The 23,462-nt window shown below is 39.5% G+C and overlaps 1 protein-coding gene across 8 annotated transcripts in view; it reads left to right on the top strand.

The window, feature by feature from the left end:
- The window catches only part of ZMYND11 (zinc finger MYND-type containing 11), a 96,289-nt gene that overhangs the window by 58,046 nt on the left and 14,781 nt on the right, over positions 1–23,462 (top strand). For 5 of the 8 annotated variants that reach the window (XM_045530780.1, XM_045530779.1, XM_045530778.1 and 2 more), the window contains 3 exons: positions 6,611–6,772; positions 21,779–21,856; positions 22,677–22,769. In XM_045530780.1, the coding sequence (XP_045386736.1) occupies positions 6,611–6,772; positions 21,779–21,856; positions 22,677–22,769 (333 nt within the window). The remainder of the gene's footprint in view (positions 1–6,610; positions 6,773–21,778; positions 21,857–22,676; positions 22,770–23,462) is intronic. The other 3 variants (XM_045530783.1, XM_045530784.1, XM_045530782.1) reach the window with 1 other exon arrangement.

Below are 23,462 nucleotides of genomic sequence, written 5' to 3'. Positions count from 1 at the left end.
TCTTATACTTCCAGATTGGGGTCATTACCATTCACTCAGAGGGTCCAAATAGAATAATTAGTTTAAAGGTGGTTTTCAGAGCTTTTGAAATTATATCGGTAAAGGGCCATTAGACCAGAGCACAGCATGAAACCTTCTGATTTCTGATCATTCAGGGTTTTGTTATATCAAAACCTTTTTCTTTTGATTTTTTATTTTTTAAAGAAAGTGCTCCATGTTCTGTGGGCTCACGATTGCTTCATCAGCTGCTTGCTGTAAGGAAGTGCACACGGATCGGTACTTTCAATCCATATTTCTTCACAGTGTTTCAACCCCTTTATTCTGACGATTTGAGAAGTACATTTCTTGGGTAGAATTTTACCATTTTCTGGGCTGAGTTACATTTGGTGTTTAGTAGCTCTCTTTGTAATAAATACAAATTTAATCCCTTATGAGTTAAACTCTTAGCTAATAAGGTCCTCACTAAAGACGGGAAGGTCTCACCAAAGTATTTATTGTGACACAGTAAGGCAGGTAACCTTCAGTTATGGATCATTTGTATGTAATCATAGCAAATATTTATTTTGGAACTGAGGCAGTTAATGTTACTTATGTGGTTACTTCCAACTTTATTCATGGTCCCAGGCACAAAGCTACGCTGTTATTTGACAGATACTTTTGACCTGAAATAATCTGGTCACACGTGTTGAGGATAACTTAAAAATGTAAAAAAAAATAAAATAAAATGATGTTTGCTTTAAAACGAATTCTTCTTTACTTACTTGCCAAATTTGGACTCAGGGCCTCATTTCTTCTTTCATAGTTAACATTAGTGAGTTTGGGAACCACAGCTTACTTTTTCGGTGTGAGTCCTTCCCCTGGTTGGTTTTGCTGCTTATGATTCGAGAGTGGCTGGAGCACGAACGTGGGCCGTGGCCCTGCGCCCAGCCTGAGTCCTGCCTCTCCACGTGCCGCCCTTGGCACAGCCTGCGAGCAGGACCTCGTGCTCCTTTGAAATAGGCCTAGGAGGCGTCTTTTTAAATGAAATGGTAGGATAAATTCTGTGTTTTTTGCTTTTTCTCACTTAAAGTTTTTGACACCTGTTAAAAAGCATAAAACATGAAAATACGTATTTTGTGGTTACTTAAAGGATTCACATATTATATTGAGGGTAAATGGACTTAAATCTTAGTTTACAGTGGGGCAAGACCGACACTTTTTTCCTCTCATCCTCTGTTCCTCCCAGCTCAAAATAATCAGTCTAAAAGAAGTTTTGGGTTATATTTCTCCTGAAATTTAGCTTTGCTCACCTCTTTCAGATAAGAGATAGGATTGGAATTTATGGCCTTAGGCTTCGGAAATAACACCTAAGCAGCCATGGCAAGAAGTGTGTCCCTTGCTTTGTTTTTGAGAGAAACATTGAGGGGCCCCTCATTGGAGCTTGGCTCTCTCCCCACCCTCTTCCGTAACTATAGCGTGGCACATTAAGAATGTTGTTTAAATCTTAGGTCTTTCCCTTTTTCTTGTTATAATAGTTGTCATAAATTAATCAATCATTTGATTTTAAATACCCTTAGTGAAAAATTTGATGCCCCTTGGATACTGATTTTTTTTAAAATGCAAAATGTAAATTCTGTTTACGTTAATTATGTGCAGAACCACATAGTCCTTCCATATGTCCATTCCTTGTCTGTTATAAAAACGAAATCGTTTATTTACTAAGTAAAGTATTGGTGATTATTAATTAATTAGAAATCAATTATACTATGGCTCTATGTGCATTTAAAGGATAATATACTTACACTCAGAAATTCTTTGGTATAGAATTTCCATTATATTCAATAGAATATTTTTGGGTCATACTATTCCATTGTACTCTTTCCGGTTTATATTGATTGATTGTGTGTGTGTGTGTGTGTGTTTGTGTGTGTGTGTTTTCTTTTTTCCTTTTCCTTCTGTCTAAATTCTGTTTTACTGAGCAATGTTATAATGTTTTTATTTAAAAAATCATATTTAAAATTACTATATGTAACCATCAAATTCTTAGCTCCTATGAATAACTGAATTTCTAATAGAATCAAACTAAGCCTAAAATTGTAGAGAATTAATTTCATATTCTATCTAAATTAAAATACCATCTCAAACACACATACTTGGTAGTGTAATATTTATCAGCTTCCTAAATAGAAATAGGAAATTAAAAGTTAAAATTGCTTGTGAGTTATTGACAAAGGTGGATTATAATTTGGAACCCTCATTCCAACAATTCTTCCACACACCTACCTTGATACACGACTGTGCTTCCGTTTTGTTTGTAAGTCAGCATTAATATTTCTTGCCCTTATCCAGCTTACAGAAATGTTGTGAAAGTCAGACGTAATAATGAATTTTAAAGGGTCTGGAAAATAAATGTGCACACACACATATAATTATAAGCCTGTCATATCATTTTGTGACTTGGTCAGTCTTGTGCACTCCACGGATAATTTTTTTTTTTTTTTTTTTTTTTTTGAGACAGAGTCTTGGTCTGTTGCCCAGGTTACAGTGCCGTGGTGTCAAGCTCACAGCAACCTCAAACTCCTGGGCTCAAGCAATCCTCCTGCCTCAGCCTCCCGAGTAGCTGGGACTACAGGCATGTGCCACTGTGCCCAGCTAATTTTTTCTATATATATTTTTAGCTGTCCATATAATTTCTTTCTATTTTTAGTAGAGACGGGGTCTCGCTCTTGCTGAGGCTGATCTGGAACTCCTGACCTCAAGCAATCCTCCCGCCTTGGCCTCCCAGAGTGCTAGGATTACAGGCGTGAGCCACCGCACCCGGCCTCCATGGATAATCTTAATAACATTAGCTAACGCATCCTGAGTGCTCACCCTGTGCCAGGGACTCTTCTAAGGACTATGTACATATTAATTCATTTGGTTCTTAGAAAAACTCTATGAATAAGGTACTCAATTTTGTTCATTTTATGGATAGCGACACACACAGAAGCTAAGCATTCTGCCTGAGATTATCCAGGCGTGAGTTCTGGGGCCAGGACTCAAACCAGGCTGGCTCTAGGGTCATAACCAAATGCCATGTGGATGAGAGAGACTTAGACCAACACACGCTGCTCCACGTGCAGTTTCTACTGGGCTCTGAGGGCAGCCTCATTCACCACACTCACATTCATTCTGGTTTTTAAAAAATCCAGTGTGAACCAGTTTTAGATCAATAAGATGTACATTCATGTCTTATGCAGACTTATAATGGTACCACATTTCTTTATTAGTAAAATAGTTTTCTAGGACTTTACTATGATGACGTTAGCATCATAGGTTTCATGACACATGAACTCCTGGAGAGACATTTTTTTCTATGTCCACTTGTAGCTTTTGTGTTAGTGTGAAAAGTAATGACTCTGACGTTTGCATGCTGCTGTCTTTTCATTAATGATTGATTGGCACATTGATGGGTTATCAGTTAATATCATCTGCAAAACAGTATAAGTCATACAGGAAATAATAAACAGTTTGACCATGTTATGAAATCCCTTTATCCCTGTGTATTGCCTGATATTGAGCAAAATAATGGTAGAGAGACCAAGATCATTTTGTTTTTATTTTGAAAGGCGGACAGTGTGCAGCCTTTCTCCAGGACAGCAACCCCCAACAAGGTGAACTTTTTAATTTTTAATTTTGCACCATTATTTTACTTTAATTCTGCTTTTGGTATTACAGTTGTACCTTAGTTTAGGCTAGCTTAGTTAACTCTTGCTGGAATTGTTTGTTAAAACCATGCCATCTTTACATTGCTTCTAGTTTTGAATTTTGTGCTGGTAGGTTTGCTTTTTAAAAACTTTCTTGTTTTGAAGTGGCATCTCACACACGCTGTCACTCAGGCCGTATCTAGTAGCTGATGGCAACTGGTGGGATCCAGCGAAAATGCAGACTTAGCTCACAGGCGTGCGTGGTTGAGTGTCAGCCAAGAGCAATATGGAAATGGTTTTTATTTACTAAAAGATAAGGTATAGGCAACTTGGCCTGTAATAAACATTCCTGTATCATTTATACCTCAGAAAAGTGTTCCTGGATTCAGACTCTAATAACTTTTGAACTGGACTTTTGCATGTTTGGAATATTCTGAACAACTGTTGCCAGGAGTGAGAGAGTGAACAGTGGTGCCTTCACCAGCCCATATGTCCTTTCGTATCGGAGAGCGGAGTTAGTAACATGCTGTCATATAAACATACACCCAGGTGTTTCTCTGCTTTTACTTCTCCTGAATTATACTTGCATTTCTATAACTGTTGTGAAAAATTAGGTGCAGAATTAAACACCCTATTGCAGAAAGATTTTCATCTTCATTTCATGGGTGGACAGGGAAAGAGTAGGGATGGGGGAAACTGAGGCAGAGGGGCTGGAGCTACGCACGGAAACACACACTTACCTCCCTTTGCTGACTAACCTAGTCACTGCCATTTTGACCATCACGTGAAGATGAGTCGATGTAAAACATTCACATGGTGCCGGGTGCGGTGGCTCATGCCTGTCATCCTAGCACTCTGGGAAGCCGAGGTGGGAGGATCACTCGAGGTCAGGAGTTTGAGACCAGCCTGAGCAAGAGTGAGACTCCGTCTCTACTAAAAAATAGAAAGAAATTATGTGGACGTCTAAAAATATATATAGAAAAAAAAATTAGCCGGACATGGTGGTGCATGCCTGTAGTCCCAGCGACTCGGGAGGCTGAGGCAGGAGGATCGCTTGAGCCGAGGAGTTTGAGGTTGCTGTGAGCGAGGCTGACGCCACGGCACTCTAGCCCGGGCAACAGAGCGAGACTCTGTCTCAAATAAATAAATAAATAAAAATTCACGTGGTGAAAGATGGCAGTTTCTATTGTTAATATTGAGTCAGATATAAGCCACTAAAATCCTTCAAGATGTTTTTGAACAGCTATGAGGAAATATTCTGAAGGACTTTGTTTTAATTTTGCAAAAAGTTCTGTTAACTAAAAGTAGAACAAGATACCTTTTCTCCACTGAAACCTAATGTATCAATGGTTTTTGATACAATAATTGATACATTGAAATGCCTAAAATGCAACTTTCATATGAGCCGTCTGAAGTGGATACACCAGCGAGTGTTGTTTTAATACAGCCAAGCACCACACACGTGTCTTTATGGTCCACTGTGTCAGATTTTGCGGAGTAGGTTTTTTTCCTACTATGCACAGTTGGGGTTTTATGTAAAATCAATATTTTGTGATTTCAGTGCAACTGAAATTTTTCCACCAAAGTGAGTTTGCAGAGTATATATATACCTATGCAGGAAATAACTAAAAATGGTCATGTCTTCTTTATTATTTTAGTCAAGAAGGACCGCCCATTTCTTAGTAAAAACCAAACCAGAAAGTTCACATTTTTGCAGGATTTACTGCTGCACTCTAGGCATGAGTCTGGATGTGAGTTTGGAAGACATGAATTTTGGAACATGAGTGAATCTTTCTTTTTGAAGGAGTAACTGGTAGTGGCATTCAGATATGGTCACACAGTGACACATTTGAACCTATTGTTTGAAGAAGTTGCTGCTTCCTGAGTGAGTGGACATACAGGCTTCTGTTAGGGGAGAACCAACATCAGAGGAAACGAGCTGCTCAGCCTCGGAAACTGTAGACGATGATTTGTGGAAAGAAAAAGATGGCAGAACCCAAGTTTGGAATGTCAGGATCCCCAGTGGAAGGGGCTTGATTATGCCAACTGTGGGTTTTACCATTGCTCATTTGGTTTCCACATCTGCAGTTAACCCATCACTCTTAACGTAAGTGTTTATCATTAAAGCTAAGAGTGATGTTTATCATGAGGTCTAAACTAAGAGACCTTCTGACAGTCTTGCTGTTTATGTTTAAGTGGTATTAGCTGTGCAAAAAAAGAGTGTCACAAATAAGAGCATCTTGAGGAATGCCTGTGTGCCTACAGTCCTGTTCTTTTATTTCTAGGAATAGCCATAATCAGGAAATCTACTTTCCCCCCCATGGTAATCTCCCCTGGATAATGTGATTGATTTAATCCTTTAGTTTCACATTTTCAATTTATTTTTCAAATTCAAGAGACCCTGAAAATTTGACAACCTATCAGAACATGGACATTTTGAATAGTGGTTATTTTTAATAAAGCATCCAGTACCATGGATGAGAATATAACTATAGTGAGCATCACCATTACTGTTTTCTCTGTTCCCATGGTTTAGTATGCATTTAAAAAAAAAAAAAAAAACAGAACAAAAGAAAGGTTTGTTTACTTGGAATGCAAAGCTGTAGGTTGGTTTGGGGTACTCAGTTTACTAAGGAAATTATTCCTTAGATTATATTTAACAATCAAAGATAATGTTAGAACTGGGATTGGCTTTGGACTTAATTCATTGTGGACTGGTTTTGCTCTCAGATCGCCTTAAGATATTTCTAAATATTAATATGTTCAGGAAAGATTTTAAAATTTAAAGAAGTAAATTTTTAGGTCATTTTCCCTCTTGTTTTAACACAGTAAATGTCTGAAATTGTTTTATAATGCCTAACTTGGGGACTTGAGTTTCAATTTTGTTCTTAGTCATTGCAGATACTGACAAAATGTCATACAAAATTATTTTGTATTTTTTGTAGGACTGGGAAACAGAAAATCATGACTGGTATTGTTTTGAATGCCATTTGCCTGGAGAGGTGTTGATATGTGACCTGTGTTTTCGTGTGTATCATTCCAAGTGTTTGTCTGATGAGTTCAGGCTTAGAGACAGCAGTAGTCCCTGGCAGTGCCCAGTGTGCAGGGTGAGTACCTACGAGCTTTCCTGTGCTGGGTCGAGGGTTGGAACGGACTCAATAGCCTCACAAGGACGTCCCAGGTGGTCCTGCCAGGTGAATGGACGAAGGATGGAGGGTGGGGGTTTCCTTTCTGAAACGGTGACACCATATTCAGGGTGGGGCTTTAGAAAGCTTTAATCACATGGCAACATCTTCTCTTCCCCCGCTTCACACCTGCCTCTGGCCGGTGCGACCCCTCCATTGCATGGCCTTTGGGAGTCAGAGACACTGTGCCACACGACATCTGTTCACCACGCACTTTATGATAAACTGCACAATTTATGCTGTTCAGAAAACACAGCTAGTGAGAGGCACATTTTTGGACGCATTCTTTATCTACTTCCCATTTTATATCCATGTAGCATTGCCTTATTTTTGTCATATCATGAGTTAGTTTGTTTTTTGCTTATATTTTATTTGGAGGATGGAGGGATGAGACAGTTCTGTATAAAGAATTCTAATTTTTATTTAAAACAAAATGAAATTGCCTTTTAGGTAAAATAAGTAATTTCCACAATTATTTTCATTCATTTTCCCTGTTGAAGAATACACATGCTATGACTGTTGGTTGCAGAATGTAGAATGTCTGTGTATACGAGTGACGTGTGATGACTAAAGACTACATTGCATGAGGCACTGATGAGTAAAGAGTTATTTTATTGCAACCTCTTTTATTTTATACTTGCCATTATTACTATGCTTATTTGTAATCATGCAAATTGTCCAGATTATTCCTGAGTTCAGTTTGCAAATATGTTTTATGATACTTGAATAATTTAAATGTTCTTTGACTCTTCAAAAAAAGTTTTGTTTTCATAATTTTCCCCCCTTGTGACATTAGTTAAAAACTCCCTGTCAGCATGATGAGCAAACTACAGTATACATCCCTGTCTTCCCTTAGTAACCATGGTTTTGGATTACTCAGTGCGTAACCTCAGCAACACTGCCATGCACACTCGCTCGGTAGACGAAAGGCCGTCGGGGCAGCGCTAGGGAAATGTTCAGTGAGGACTTACCAGCCACACAGCTAAATGCCAGATAAGTGATGGTAAATCCGAGTCTGAATGTCTAAAGTTGCAGCCCTCCTCTTTGAGGGCTACGCAGTGTGCGCTATCTGTACAAAATCTGTGGACGATGGTCCACATGGTCACAGTTCTGAGCAGAGCAGAGGCATTCATGTCCATACTTTATTCTCACGGATTTGGATTGTGCACTTTAACACACCATCTGCCACGCGGGTTGTATTTGACTCAGGCTGGTTTTGAGCCCGGGGCCTCGTGAAGTATATATAACTCAGTCATTCGTCATGTCTCAGAAAACAATGAACAGTAAGAAATAACAAGTTTTTCATTAAATTAGAAAGGATCATTTTGTTTTTGCAGTTTTTATTCTATTTTCTTACTAAAACACCGCGGCCCCAAGGAAATACATTTTTTTCTAGGGTGGCAATGTGTTAAAAACAAATACGTGTCTCCTGTTTTCTGGTAAAACATTTACACTAGGCAAAGCAGAGAATTAGTGAGCTCTTAAGAACAGGAGCACTAAGGTAGCAAAAATGCAAAAGAGAAAGAGGCAGTCTCACCGGTCAAATGGCCGCTCACAGCGTGGGCACAGGAATTGGGGAATGCCGTTCTGCCCTCACCTGTGTCTTTACAGCCATAGCTCTTTCATGTTCGATATTTAGTTCCTATTTTCATAGTAAAGAATTTAGACAAACACACTGGAACTTTTGAGGACATCATTGTAGATGTTTCACGTTTCTTCTATAAGAATGGAAATTGAACAGTGATACGTTTGAAGAAAGTGTGTGATGCTTCTTCCATTAGAATTCACTATCGAGTCCTCTCACTACACTTTCCATGTGTGTTTGCTGGACTCTTTACTGATTAGATGAGAATTTTAAAAAATTACACAGTGTTACTGGCTCACACAGAAACGTGATTGCCCTATCCTATTCTTTTCTTGTCTTTGGCTTTTTGCCTTTGTCAACCTAGATATTTTTACACTGTAATATAATTATGCTTATTGAAATGAGGCTGTAAGTCTATACAAAATCTTGAATTATGCATTTATTTTATAGCCTGTGAGCTACTCTCTGATAAGGCTCAGAAAGCCTGTTTTTTAGGTTGAGGATAGAGAATTTTATCTCAAGCTTCAAAATTTCCAAAGAAATTATTTCTTTTAGATCCATTCTATTTTATAGTTATTAGTATATTCAAGAAAAAATAAGTGCCACCAAGTCCTTTCCTGGGAGAAGGGGTAATAATAACCTTGAAATTCTAATGGAATTGTAAATATCCTTAAGGTGAAGTTGTAAGGTTGATTTATTTCCAAACTTTGAATAAAGTGTTTTTAATTATCTAAGAAGATAGTGATTGGCCAGATTTAAATATTATTAGAATAAGAGAACTAAGTCTATAGACAGAAACTCAAAAACTATGGTTCCACATCAGAATAACTTTCTATTCTGTTTTCTTTTAAATTAATATTTGGAAAAAAATGTGGATTAATTAGCTATACTGATAAGGAACTTTAAAGATAAAATGCCACAGCCAAATTTCAATAGAGGTAAAAATAATAAATGGAATCCAAATATTACTCCCTAAAATTGAAGATTAAGCCTCTTCCTAATATTTTGTAGTGATCAGAAGACTATTCATACAACCTCTGTCCCTTAAAATGTTGAAAAAATCACTGAGAATAGGTTTTCTGTCCCCCAACTGTCAGCTGTCAATTCAGCTCAAATAGCTTTAGCTCATATATCTATTTCTGAAATATTGTAAGAAGGCAATAGGCATTTTTCTCAATTAAAAATAATTTTATTTTCATAATGTCAGGACTCTCACAACCCTGAGGATAGTTCTTTGGAATGTCTTGCCTTTCTAAAAAATAAACTTACTTTATAGACATAGTAGATTGTTATTGAAAAGTAGATTATTAATATCAGATTAGATTTTACTTTGAAAAAGATTTGAGTAATGTCCATTTTCATACTCTTGTTACTAAAGAATTCTCATTAATTTTTTAAAAAAGGATTTAAATTTTTTAATTGCTATAAAAAATTCAAATAATTTAGAAGAGAATAAGAAAAATAAAATTCCCAGAAACCCTGTCCCATAGGAGGTCACAACTGACTCTCACAGAGACTCCTCCCTGTGTGTGTCTGTTCCTATGTACATCCGTGTAGCTTCACATACATCACTGGTGTAGCTAGTCTGTTTCCACTCAGCAATGTCCTGGACATCTTTTACTGTGCATGTTATAACAGAAAAGGGTTGAGGGTTATTTGAGCAGTTCCATACTGATCCACACGTCCCGCATGTCCCCCATTCTGCTCCGTAAAACCACCATCAAAGGTGACGTTTGTGTTGCTGGCAAAAATCATGCCCCATTTGCAACTTTTGAAGAGGCATCTTCTCATTATTTATTTCTGCATGAAACTGAGATTATATTTTGTTTTACTGTGATTTGTTTGAATTTTATTTTCCTGAAATAGCCATGACTTTTCTAGGAAAAAAAAAATGAGAAAACTGTATTCTTTTGTGAAAATTACTTTTAAGATTTTATTTACATAAAGGGCATACCTTTAAAACACAATATAGTCCATTATCTTTTTTTTAGCTTTTTTTTTTTTTTTTGAGACAGAGTCTCACTCTGTTGCCTGGGCTAGAGTGCTGTGAAATCAGCCCAGCTCACAGCAGCCTCAAACTCCTGGGCTCAAGCGATCCTCCTGCCTCAGCCTCCCAGGTAGACAGGCACACACTACCATGCCTGGTTAATTTTTTCTATTTTTAGTGGTTTGGCTAATTTCTTTCTATTTTTAGTAGAGACAGGGTCTTGCTCTTGCTCAGGTTGGTCTCGAACTCCTGAGCTCAAGCGATCCTTAACCAGAGCAAAAAGTAATGGGAACACCAGTAAAGCCCTAGGATTTTAAAAATTGGATCTAGGATATAAAACTGTAAAATCCCATGTGTTGTTATCTAATCTCTATAATCCAAAGTACCAAGACCCACCTGAGCAAGAAAAAAAAATTCACATATTTTCTATTCCGCCTTCCCATGATGACTTGAACAATGTCATACTCAGAAAGGCTTGGGCGTAGATGTGAAGTGTTTTGGATGGTTGTATATTGGGCTTTGTGATGTATCTTTTGGTGGGTTATTTAGAATCTTAATTGAACTTTATCTTTTATTTTAGCTCTAAGTGATTGAGAAGATAATAGTTGGGCTGTTTCTATATCAGGATGGTTACAATTTAATCAAGATAAATAGAAAACTCATTTAGTGTTTCCAGTATTGATGAACTGAAGATACGTACGAAGTGTGCACAGTTTGTGCTCTTTGCAGCACAGAATGTACAGGTGTCAGGGGGAGTCGGGTGGCAGTTGGTGTTTCCACTGGCTGGATGTCAGCCCCCACAAGCAAAGAACAAATGATATTCATGCCTTTACCCAAAAATAGAGATATTTAAGTTATTTTCTGAAAAGGATGTAGACTTACTCTACTGAGGAATATGTTCTGTCTCTGTCTTGTCTTTTCTTTTTTCCTTCCATTTAGAAACCACTTTATAATTAGTGGAACTGGGCTTTTCATCTTTTTTTAAATTTCAGAATATTTTGGGGTACAAATGTTTTGGTTACATAAATTGCTTTTATACAGATTGAGTCAAAGTTAAAAGGGTGTCCATCAGCCAGATAGTGTGCATTGTACCCGTTAGCTGTGAGTTCACCCAACCCTTCCTCCCCCTCCCACCTGCTTGATTTTTGTTGAATTTCACTACCATATGTGCACGTCAGTGTTGATCTGTTAGTTGCTATTTAGTAGCGACTTCACGTGGTTTTGTTTTTCCATTCTTGTGATGCTTCACTTAAAAGGATGGTCTCTAGTTCCATCCAGGTTGTTACAAAAGGCATTTGCTCACTATTTTTTTCCTGGCTGTGTAGTACTCCATGGTAGACATATACTACATCTTACTAATCCACTCATGTATTGATGGGCACTTGGGCTGTTTCCACATCTTTGTGATTGTGAATTGTGCTGCTATAACATTCAAGTGCAAGTGTCTTTTTTAATAAAATGTCTTTTTCTCCTTTGGGTAAGTGGATGGCTAGATCCAATGGTTGGTCTACTTTCCATTCTTTGAGGTATCTCCGTATTACTTTCCATAGAGGTTGAACTAGTTTGCAGTCCCACCAACAGTGTATCAGTTTTCCTTCCTTTCCACATCCACACCAGCATCTGTTGTTTTGGGACTTTTTGATAAAAGCCATCCTCACTAGAGTTAACTGATATAACTCATTGTGGTTTTGATTTGCATTTCCCTGATGATTAGAGATGTTGAGCCTTTTTTCAAATGCTTATTGGCCATTAATCTGTTGTCTTTTGAAAAACTTCTGTTCATGTCTTTTGCCCACTTTTTAATGGGGTTGTTTGATGTTACCTTGCTAATTCACTTGAGTTCTTTGTAGATTCTGGTTTTTACCTCTGTATGGGACGTGTAGCGTGCAGGTATTTTCTCCCATTCTGTAGGCTGTGGATTCGCTCTGTTGATTATCTCCTTGGCTGTGCAGAAGCTTTTTAATTTGGTCAGGTCCCATTTATTTATTTTTGTCATCACTGTGATTGCGTTTGGGTTCTTCTTCGTAAACTTTTTGCCTAGGCCGATATCTTTTAGAGTCTTTTCTACCTCTTCTTCTAGAATTCTTATGGTTTCATGCCTTAGGTTTAAATCTGTTATCCATTGTGAACTAATTTTTGTGAGAGGTGCAGATCCTGTTTCAGTCTTCTGCATGTGGTTATCCAGTTTTCCCAGCACCATTTATTGCATAGGGATTCTTTTCCCAGTGTATGTTTTGTCTGCTTTGTCAAAGATCAGATGGCTATATGAGGACGGTTTTATATCTGGGTTCTCAGTTGTGTTTCATTGTTCTATATCTCTGTTCTTGTGCCAGTACCATGCTGTTTTGGTTACTACAGCCTTGTGGCATAGCTTGAAGTCTGGTAGAGTGATGCCTTCTGATTTGTACTTTTTGCTTAAGAGTGTTTTGGCTATACGGGGTGCTTTGGCTAAATGGGGTCTTTTCTGGTTCCACATGAAGTGTAAAATTATTTTTTTCTAGAGCTGCAAAGAATGACATTGGTACTTTAGTGGGGATTGCATTGAATCTGTGAATCACTTTTAATATAGACATTGTAACAACATTGATTCTGCCAGTCCCTGAGCATGATGTGTTTCTCTTTCTGTTTACATCCTCTGCGATTTCCTTCCTCGGTGTTTCATAGCTCTCTCTGTAGAGGTCTTTCACCTCCTTGGTTAAATATATTCCTAGGTATTTTATTTTCTTTGTTGCTATTGTGAAGGGTATTGACTCTTTGATTTGATTCTCAGTTTGGCTGTTGTTGGTGTAAAGGAATGCTGCTGATTTCTGTACATTGATTTTGTAGCCTGAGACTTTGCTGAATTTGTTTATCAACCTCAGGAGTCTCTTAGCAGAATCTTTGGGGTTTTCTAGATATAAGATCATATTATCAGCAAAGAGCGATAGTTTGACCTCTTCTGCCCCCATTTGGATACCCTTGATTTCCTTCTCTTGTCTGATTGCTCTGGCCAGGACTTCCAGCACTGTGTTGAACAGAAGTGGGGACAGTGGGCAACCGTTGTCTGGTTCCAGGTCTAAGCGGGAAAGCTTTCAGTTTTTCCCCATTCAGGATGATGTTGGCTGTGGGTTTATTGTATATGGCGTTTATAATATTGAGATATGTTCCATCTATGCCTATTTTCTTAAGAGTTCTTATCATAAAAGGGTACTGAATTTTGTCAAATGCTTTTTCTACATGTATTGAGAGGACCATATGGTCTTTGTTTTTGTTTCTATTTACGTAGTGAATCACATTTATGGATTTGTGTATGTTGAATCATCCTTGCATCTCTGGGATGAAGCCCACTTGATCATGGTGGATTATTTTTTTGATGTGCAGCTGAATTCAGTTTTTAGGATTTCATTGAGAATTTTTGCATCGATATTCATCAGGAATGTTGGTCTGTAGTTTTTTTGTTAGTGTGGTGTTTCCTGGCTTTGGTGTCAGGGTGATGCTGGCTTCATAGGACAAGTTGTGGAGGATTCCTTCTCCATGTTATGAAATAATCTCTGCAGTATAGGTACCAGTTCTTTTTTGTAGGTCTTGTAAAATTCGGGTGTGAAACCCTCTGGTCCAGGACTTTTTTTTGTTGAGAGATTGCTGCTTCAATTTCGTTACTTGATATTGGTCTGTCAGGAGTTCTATTCCTTCCTGATTAAGCCTAGGGAGGTTGTGTGTTTCCAAGAATTAGTCCATTTCCTCAACGTTTTCAAGTTTATGTGCATAGAGATTTTTATAGTATTCAGAGATGATATTTTTGTCTTTCCATGGTATCAGTTGTAATATCTCCTTTTTCATTTCTAATGGAGCTTATTAGGGTCCTTTCTTTTCTGTTTCTGCTTAATGTAGCAAGAAGCATGCCGATTTCGTTCATCTTTTCAAAGAACCAACTGTTTCATTAATCTTCTGTATAATTCATTTGTTATGTCTTTCATTTAGTTCTGCTCTGACCCTTAGTTATTTCTTTTCTTCTGTGGGGTTCAGGATTGGTTTGCTCATCCTTTTCTGATTCCTTGAGATGATTCATTAGATTGTTGATTTTGTGATCTTTCGCTCTTTTGGCTGTAGGCATTTATGCTATGAATTTATTTTCCTCTTATGACTGCTTTTGCTGAATCCCACAGATTTTGGTAACTTCTGTCCTCTTTGTCATTTAGTTCAAAGAATCTTTTGCTGTCTATAAAAAGCCTTAATGGGGTTTAAAGTTACCCAAAAAAGTACATTAATATTGAATGATAAAATTCCTGAGATACATTAACACCCTTCACTCTGTAGCTTAATAATATTTTAGCTTTTTTTTTTTTTTTTTTGTGAATCTGTGGGTAGAGTGGATTTAGAAATACTACATGCTTTTCCTGTTGAAGTCTGTTTTATGGTCTGTAGAGTTAATTTGAGATGCTTTTGTAGTTGCTAGCTCACCCCAGACTGGCTGCTGCAAAGCTGCTCATGTCTTTTGGACTCTTGGTCTTAGTCAAAACTCACTGTCTTCCATTACAGAAGAAATGGTTGACTTTGTAAAAAATTAATAAATATAGATACAGCTACAGTAGCATTTAGTGGGGTTTCCACAAATCTGGGGGAACAAGTCTTGTGCATTTGTGATTCTGTAGGACTAACTTCCTGACTTGGGAGGGGCATGTGAGTGGGCGTTTAACTCGCCAATATACTCCAGGAATCCACTTCAAGATGTTTTTAGCAGTTTGAATTATCCTCCGAGTTCCAACTTTTATCTGTAAGAAGGCATATTGTGATAGCTCAGAGGAGGTTTTTTTAACTTAAATTTCAGTTCTTTTAAATAAAAAAAAAAAACTATTGTCAGAAGCTCAAATGCAAATGACTATTGCTGGTTTGTCTGTGGGAGACTGAGGATGGAGCTGGATGGAATCCCATGTAGTTCATCAATGCGATTCGTTCATGTGCAGATGTTTTCTGTTAGTACTGGCAGTACCTGTGATGTGCTGCTCTTCTCGTCTTATAGATAGGGATCAATGTCAGTGTGTAAGTACTGGGCATGAAAAAGACTGAACATAGGTATATTTTTAGAAAATAGTCCTAGAAAATGCTTTTCAGTGATGGGCTTTGGGACCCAGTGGGGGGGGGAGAACTGGCAGGATTGGACCATTTCCACTAGACCAGCTCAACTCCTAAAGGCTCAATTATTGGGGTTTCTTATAGATCCTGTCATGTTCTGTGATCACAGAGTTTTTATAAAGGGGGTCTGGGAGCTGCTTACTTTCTGAAACTGTAGGTAATTTACATATAGATTCGTGTTTCTCCAAGACCCAGAGGCCATCTATACTGGAATGACCTGGTGTGCTTGTTTAAAACAGCCTCCAGGGCCCCCCAGACTGTCTTGAGGGTGAGGGCTCAGGGACCCCCATGTCCAACAAGCACCACAGATGGGTCTGTGCTTACACTGAAGTGAGCTGTTGATGGTGGTGTTCTCAGTGGTCAGAAGTCAGCAGTTGACATTTAGGTGTCATCTGGCCATGAAATGCTTCACACATCAGAAGTAAAATTACTTTATTGTTTCGAACATGCTAAAACAGACTTCGGTGTGAATAACTGTTTCACATTTTCGAAGGATTTTCATATTCTTGAGTTCAGCTACATGCAATAGTTATTTGGTAGGCAGTGATGCTGGTTAGTGATGACTGCTGTCAGTTCAGTTCAGCTAATACTTACTGAACATTTACCGTGTGCCTGGTACTGTCTGAGGCCATTGCAAAGGAACACGGAAGGAGCCCATTGTGGACTTTGCTTTCACAAAACTTAGTCTAGTGCAGGGTCAACCCTTGTTTTTGTACTGCCCATGAGCTAAGAATGGGTTTAATTTTAGATATTTTGTGACAGGTGAAAGTACCAAAAAATTCAAATTTCAGTCTCCAAAAGTTTTCTTAGAACACATCCACACTCATTTACGACTGTTTTGTCACTATGGCAGCGGAGCTGAGTCGCTGAGACAGAGAACAACTGTGTGGTTACGAAGCCTAAAATATTTATCTGACCCTTTGGAGAAACAGTTTGTTGGCCTCTGGAATAGTCAGTTGTAGAAAGAACATTCTGGACATTGGGAAGCCTATGCCTTGTTTAATCACCGATTTGGGGTGAAATCTAGCAGCATAAATATGTGTATCTAAAAAAAGACATCCAGATTCCTGATTTTACACTTTCTTTCCTTAAGATTTCTATAAGTTCATTCTCTGTCAAAATATATATCTAAGACTGAAAAGCTAGGTCTCTGGGAAGAAAGGAAAATTTCAGACCAGTACGGGCATTTAGTCCTGATGGTTTTTTCAAATAATGGTCCTTGGGCATCATTATCGATAATCAGCTATGGACAAACTCTGACAGGATCAGGAGATGCCAGTGGTTTTTGAGGCAGCAGTGCTGACTGAGTGACTTGGTTTATGCTTTGTCTTTTGTTTCTACCTAGAGTCACCTGATTCAGTGTAGCCCAGCAAATATTTGTAACTGGCTTGAGAGTTCTTTGTGCAAAGTGTTCAGGATTTCCTATTCTATTTTTTCCTTCAAGCAAAGGAGGGCAGCCCCTCGGTTACCTATAACTTACTGAGAACATCCACTTTTAGTCAATGTGTTACACACATTTGCAACACTGTTTCAGCTATTGTCATTTTAAAACAGTTACAACAACTTTGCCACATAATAGAAAATTTCTTTCCTGATTATCTGTAAATGGTGACCAAAATCACTCCAGTGTGCTGCCAGGTGATACGAACTGACGCGACATTTACTGGACTTGGTTATGGTGGGCTCTGACCTGATTGCTGTTACCGGGAATCCAAAGCCTGCAAGTAGAGAACAGGTAGAGCTGGACCTGAAATGACCGGCAGGTATTACAGAGCACTGTTTCTGTGATCTTGTTGTCAAGAACCACCTGCTTGGTTATGTCACAAACAAAATAATGTTCGCTTCAGAGGCGACTTCTTTGGTTTCTCTTGGTTGTAGTAGCTTTTCCTCAAGCCACCATGCACGTCCTGGCTGGCTGACAGGCACATCTGCACACTTCGCTGCGGGTGCCACAGAAGGCAGCTCCGCAGTGTGTTGCCTGAGTCGTCCCCAGACGTCTTGCAGCACAGCCCTGGGACAGAAGGGACCATGCCATGCTCTGTTGATTTCTTTTGTGATCTACTGAATCTCTAAATTACAACTTTAAAGTGTTGGAAAGAAAAACCCAAAAGCTTATCAAATGTGAAAGCATCTCGCAGCAATTTTTTTTTTTTTTTTTTTTTTGAGACAGAGTCTCGCTCTGTTGCCCGGGCTAGAGTGAGTGCCGTGGTGTCAGCCTAGCTCACAGCAACCTCAAACTCCTGGGCTTGAGCAATCCTCCTGCCTCAGCCTCCCCAGTAGCTGGGACTACAGGCATGCGCCACCATGCCCGGCTAAAATTTTCTCTATATATTTTTAGTTGGCCAGATGATTTCTTTCAATTTTTAGTAGAGACGGGGTCTCGCTCTTGCTCAGGCTGGTCTCAAACTCCTGACCTCGAGCGATCCACCCTCCTCGGCCTCCCAGAGTGCTGGGATTACAGGCGTGAGCCACCGCGCCTGGCCCCACAGCAAATGTTTTGTGCCCACAAAGTATTGGGAGAGATCTTGGTTCTGTTGAGGGCCCTCTGGTTGGCCTCATGTCACCAAGAAAGCACGTCTCGTGAACCTGAGGAGAAGGTTCCATGAGGCCCCCCGGGAAGTGCAGTCACAGAATGGTGTGTCCAGGGCCACCCTGCGCTTTCCAGCCGTTCTTGAGAATGGTTTTGTCATGTCTGCAATAGAATCCCTTATTTATCACCAGAAAAGACACCTCATTGGTATGACAAACCCCTGGGGGCTTCTGGGACTGACTGTGCCTGCCCCGGCCGCTCCCTCAGCCACTTACCAGAATCTCTGTGGGTACAACCGAGACTCGGGCAGGTTTTTCCTTTGACGTCAAATGTACCTCACAGGGGCAGGCACGGTGTAGCCCAGGTCCCTCACGCTGCGGGAAGCTACTCTTGTCCCCAGGCCGGCAGACGCCCCGTCCTGTGCCCCCTCCCCAGACGGCTGCCGTTCTGTTTTCCATCACAGATAGGTTTTGCCTTTTCTAGAATTTTATATGAATAGACACTGGTGTTTTTAAGAGGCTTCTTAGGTGGTTCTAATGCAGTGACACTGAAGTAGGATGTCTGACTCTGAGTAGCGCTTTGTTAGACGAGGTGCAAGACTTTCCTGGTGTAGTAGATAAAGGTGCTATTCTGGAAGAATTCTGAACAGTTTTATCAGAGCTGAGAAGAGGGGGTGGGCCTTGTCCATTTAGCCATGTTTCCTTTTGCTGAAATGGTCATTGTTGTAGGCTCAGATCACCCCTTTTAATTGCACTGAGAGAAGGAAAGAGAGATTCTATCTAGCAGGCTAGCTCTAAGCAAATTTAAACGTGACACAAAATCAGATTTCCATCCTCCATGATGCCATTTATTCCTGTGAATTTAAGGCCCTCAGCATGAACTCTATATACTCAGCGTCTTCCCAAAATAAAGAAATGTTGCTGCACATGGTCACGCTGAACTAGCAATTCATTTAAAACTGTTTAAACAGACAAAACCAAAGTTTGAGAGAACACGTAATATCCACAATTTGTGTAGATTCTCTGTTGAGAGAGAGCAGGAACTGAATACAGACCTTTCTTTAAACTGGGTAATTACACGAACAAATTAGTGCACAGGTTACCTAAACTTAACCAAAGTAAAGTAGGGGTTTCCCGTACTGTTTCAAAGTGTTTCGATACTTTGTTTCAGAGAAAGAAAAATCTGGTCAGGATGTTTTAACTATAGTGGTATTAATTCTGATATAAAATTCTGACTCCAGCAGTGCATAATCTTTGCCCATATGGAAACTTTGGATTGGTTTCTTTCCTAAGGGTTTAGACACAAGAAGTTAGATTCACTGTAACAGAGTGAAGCACTTAATAGGTTTATGTTTAAATCCAGAAAGGGAAAGAGAATCCTACACGCAGCACAGGGCACAGGGCCTCGGGGCTCGGGCTGGATGCCGGGAGGGAGTGGGCCATGCTCAGTCACCCTCGCCGCCAGCGCTGCGGAGGTGCCGGGGCCCGTTCACAGGACGGTCCAGAGAGGCTGCTCCCTTCAGGGAAGGGCTGGGCACGATGTTTAGTGAAGCTTAGAATTATATTTCAGCACTACGTAAAGTGTCGGTTGGATATTTCCTCTGCATGGTATTTTTGCTATTGAAAGAACTATAAGCCTACTGATAGTATTACTATTACAAGACTTCTAAGCTGGTATAGATTGCTATCCTATCAATTTACACACATTCATAATTTAATGATAAGGTTGATATTTGAAATCAGCAGTTTCAGTAGTGTACCCCAAACATTTCCGTGCTGGCATGAGAGCAGGCCACCTAGCTAGAAGCAGTTGCTTCTATTCCTCCCTCTCTTTAAAGGAATACAGATCTCATAAGTGCTAAGGAAAAAGTAGCCGTCTTCCACCCTCCTCTTAGGTTTTCTCTTCCGTGTATCTGACAGTTCATCAAACAGTTCAGTGTAGAAAACAGTCGCTGAGGACGTCCAGGCTGGTCAGGACCTTTGTCCGAACGCACTGACAGCCGGTTGCTCTTCAGCTCCGCTGAGGGCTCCTCTGCTCTCCCGTGTGAGAGGCTGGATGCAAACACGGAGCATCGTCCTCCACTGTGGGCCGACCTGCAGGAGCATCTGCGGGTGGTTCTCAGATGCTCGTGTGCACAACAAGCACCGGAGAATCTTGTTAGAAGTGAGACTGATTTTACGTGCTCTCACCACAAAAAAAAAAGACGTATGTGAGGTGATGGGTGTGATAATTAGGTTAATTTAGCCATTCCACAATGTATACATCTTTCAAAACATCATGCTGTATACCATAAGTATATACAGTTTTTATCTCATCAGTTTAAATTTTTTATTATAAAAAAGGAGTTGCTAACCAGTGCTGCTGATGAGAGAAACTTACTAACTGGAGTTCAAAGTTTGTTTACAGTTCTGGTCTCTATCAGGAGTGCATTTGGCCAGATACTGTACTCATAAATTACTGAGGGAGTTCTTCATTTCCCCCTTCGTGTGGCTGTGTTACTCACTGGAGATTCAGTTAAGTTTATTACTATTCATTTAAAAGAGGAAGAGAGAAAGGATCCTCAAGCTACATCAACTTCCCTCCCCCCAAAGATGATAAGCCTGGGGTTCAGGAAATTTCATTGCACTTAAACTGTGCGTCTGTACCTTTGGTTAGTCATCCTTGGGCCAGGTATCACAACCACCTGAGGAATTAGCAAATACGTAAGTGAACAAACAGATACCGACCACAGGCCCCAGCTCCAGACATTCCAGCCCAGATGCTTGGGGGGAAGCCCAGCTGCCCTGTGCAGAAGTTCAGTCCATGGCTCTGCTGCGTGGCCAGGGCTGGGAAAAACTGCTTTATAATTGGCATAAATTTAGAAGCTACATGTACAAGTCATAAAGGTGCATGAGGAGAAAGCTTTGACAGTGTCTGTGTGTTTCCAGAGAACCCAGGCAGGAAGCAGAAGTCAGGAGGTTAGCACTTCAAATATTAAATACGTGAAATTAAATTCTGGCTAATAGAATGTTTTGCCACCTTTTATTCGGACATTTTAATATGTATGTGTAATAGATGCATGCATACATATGCACGTTGTATATACAATCAATTAAGCCCTAGCTAAAAAAATCTCAGTTATATGAGAAATGTTTGCTCTTTCCTCTACTGTATTTAGCATATTAAAGTGACTTCCTGTGCTTACTATTCAGCTATTATTGAGTAGATCCATAACACAATAAAATAGATATTATTTTTGTTGTAGATATGTTAGTATGCAGCTGCACTATATATTACATATAATAAGTGAAACAGATTTTTGAAACCACCCTTTTAATGAAGAGTAATGTTACATTTAAATTCACCATTTAACATTGCTAATGTAAGATGTTCCCTAAAGGACTTTAGCCGTTGATATTTTTTGATAAAATAAGTGATTCTCCATTGTGTATTTCTTTTTATCCGAAAATTGGTTGAAGTTTTAAAATACAAAAAAATGTATAATTCTCTAAGGTATTATATAAAGTACAACATAATATTTCACAATTCTCACCTCATTACATGAAATACTATTTTGTTATGCAAATATCAAAGATTTCTCTCTGTCACATATGTTGGAAATAGTGTATCTTTTAATAAAACCTTTACATACTGTATGTCTTTTACATGAATGTAGGCATGTGAATGATCAGATTTTACATTATTAAGTTCTTCTTCTTTTTTTTTTTTTAACAGAGCATTAAGAAGAAGAACACAAACAAACAGGAGATGGGCACATACCTGAGGTTCATTGTGTCCCGCATGAAGGAGAGGGTGAGTCCAGGGCATCTCGCAGAATCTGGAGAGACTTGTTCGACTCTGGTCTGTTCTCCTGCAGTCAGACTGAGAGGAACGGACGTGTGCGTAGCAGCCTGGTGTGTTTCTTTTCTGCAGTAAACGGTTCCATGACAGGCTGTGAGATTTTTTTTGTTTTGTCCCTGTTTTTGACACAGGCATTTCCCTAACTGCATTAGATTAGAAACATTGACATTTTTAAATTTCATTTGCCAGAATGAACATTTTCATTAATGATTACTGTTTAAAATGAAATGGAATTATTCAAAATAACTGTTCTGCTGGGCGCGGTGGCTCACGCCTGTAATCCCAGCACTCTGGGAGGCCAAGGCGGGCGGATTGTTTGAGCTCAGGAGTTCGAGACCAGCCTGAGCAAGACCTTGTCTCTATTAAAAATAGAAAGAAATTATATGGACAGCTAAAAATATATATATAGAAAAAATTAGCCGGGCATGGTGGCTCATGCCTGTAGTCCCAGCTACTCGGGAGGCTGAGGCAGGAGGATCGCTTGAGCCCAGGAGTTGAGGTTGCTGTGAGCTAGGCTGATGCCACAGCACTCTAACCCAGGCAAGAGAGTGAGACTCTGTCTCAAAAAAAAAAAGAAACAAAATAACTATTCTTTCCATCAAAACCTTCAGGAATGCCACATTAAACTATATAGTATATATACATTTTTCTGCTAAGTTTTAAAGTGCTTCCTGTAAAGTTTCGCTGTAATGGTAGATACTTTGAGATTTTGCAATTGTTTACCTGTCTCTCTGTAGCCACATTTAAATTGGTGTATCTGACAACCTTTTAGGCCATCGATCTTAACAAAAAGGGGAAGGACAACAAGCACCCGATGTACAGGAGGCTGGTGCACTCGGCTGTCGACGTTCCCACCATACAAGAGGTGAGTCGTCTCCTTTTATTTCCACTTTAAGGACGTTTCCTTAACTGTCAGGTTAAAGAATGATTTAGCAGTTAAGCAGTGATTCTGGCTACTCTTCCTGCCTTGAGAGTGCACTTTCTCCACTTTCTTACTAAAACAAAGAGAAAGGCACAACTACTAAATGAAGACTCATTACTTGTAAATTCCACGTACTTAATGCAAATTAGGTGTCGTCTTTGAAAGGCTTGGTTTTAAGCAGCCTATAGCTTCTTGATACTTATTGATTAAAGAAAATTCACGGCCAGGCGCGGTGGCTCATGCCTGTAATCCCAGCACTCTGGGAGGCCGAGGCGGGTGGATCACTCGAGGTCAGGAGTTCGAGACCAGCCTGAGCAAGAGCGAGACCCCGTCTCTACTGAAAATAGAAAGAAATTATCTGGCCAACTAAAATATAGATAGAAAAAAATTAGCCGGGCATGGTGGCGCATGCCTGTAGTCCCAGCTACTCGGGAGGCTGAGGCAGGAGGATTGCTTAAGCCCAGGAGTTTGAGGTTGCTGTGAGCTAGGCTGATGCCACGGCACTCTAGCCAGGGCAACAGAATGAGACTCTGTCTCAAAAAAAAAAAAAAAAAAAAAGAAAAGACAAAAATTTATAAAAGAGAAAAGAAAATTCACAACAGCCCGGGCAATTTAGTGTTTCAGATGTAAAGAACT

Source organism: Lemur catta, chromosome 18 (assembly GCF_020740605.2).
Source record: "Lemur catta isolate mLemCat1 chromosome 18, mLemCat1.pri, whole genome shotgun sequence".
NCBI lineage: Eukaryota > Metazoa > Chordata > Mammalia > Primates > Lemuridae > Lemur > Lemur catta.
Note: the sequence above shows the minus strand (reverse complement) of the source record. Positions and strands in the feature narration are given on the sequence as shown.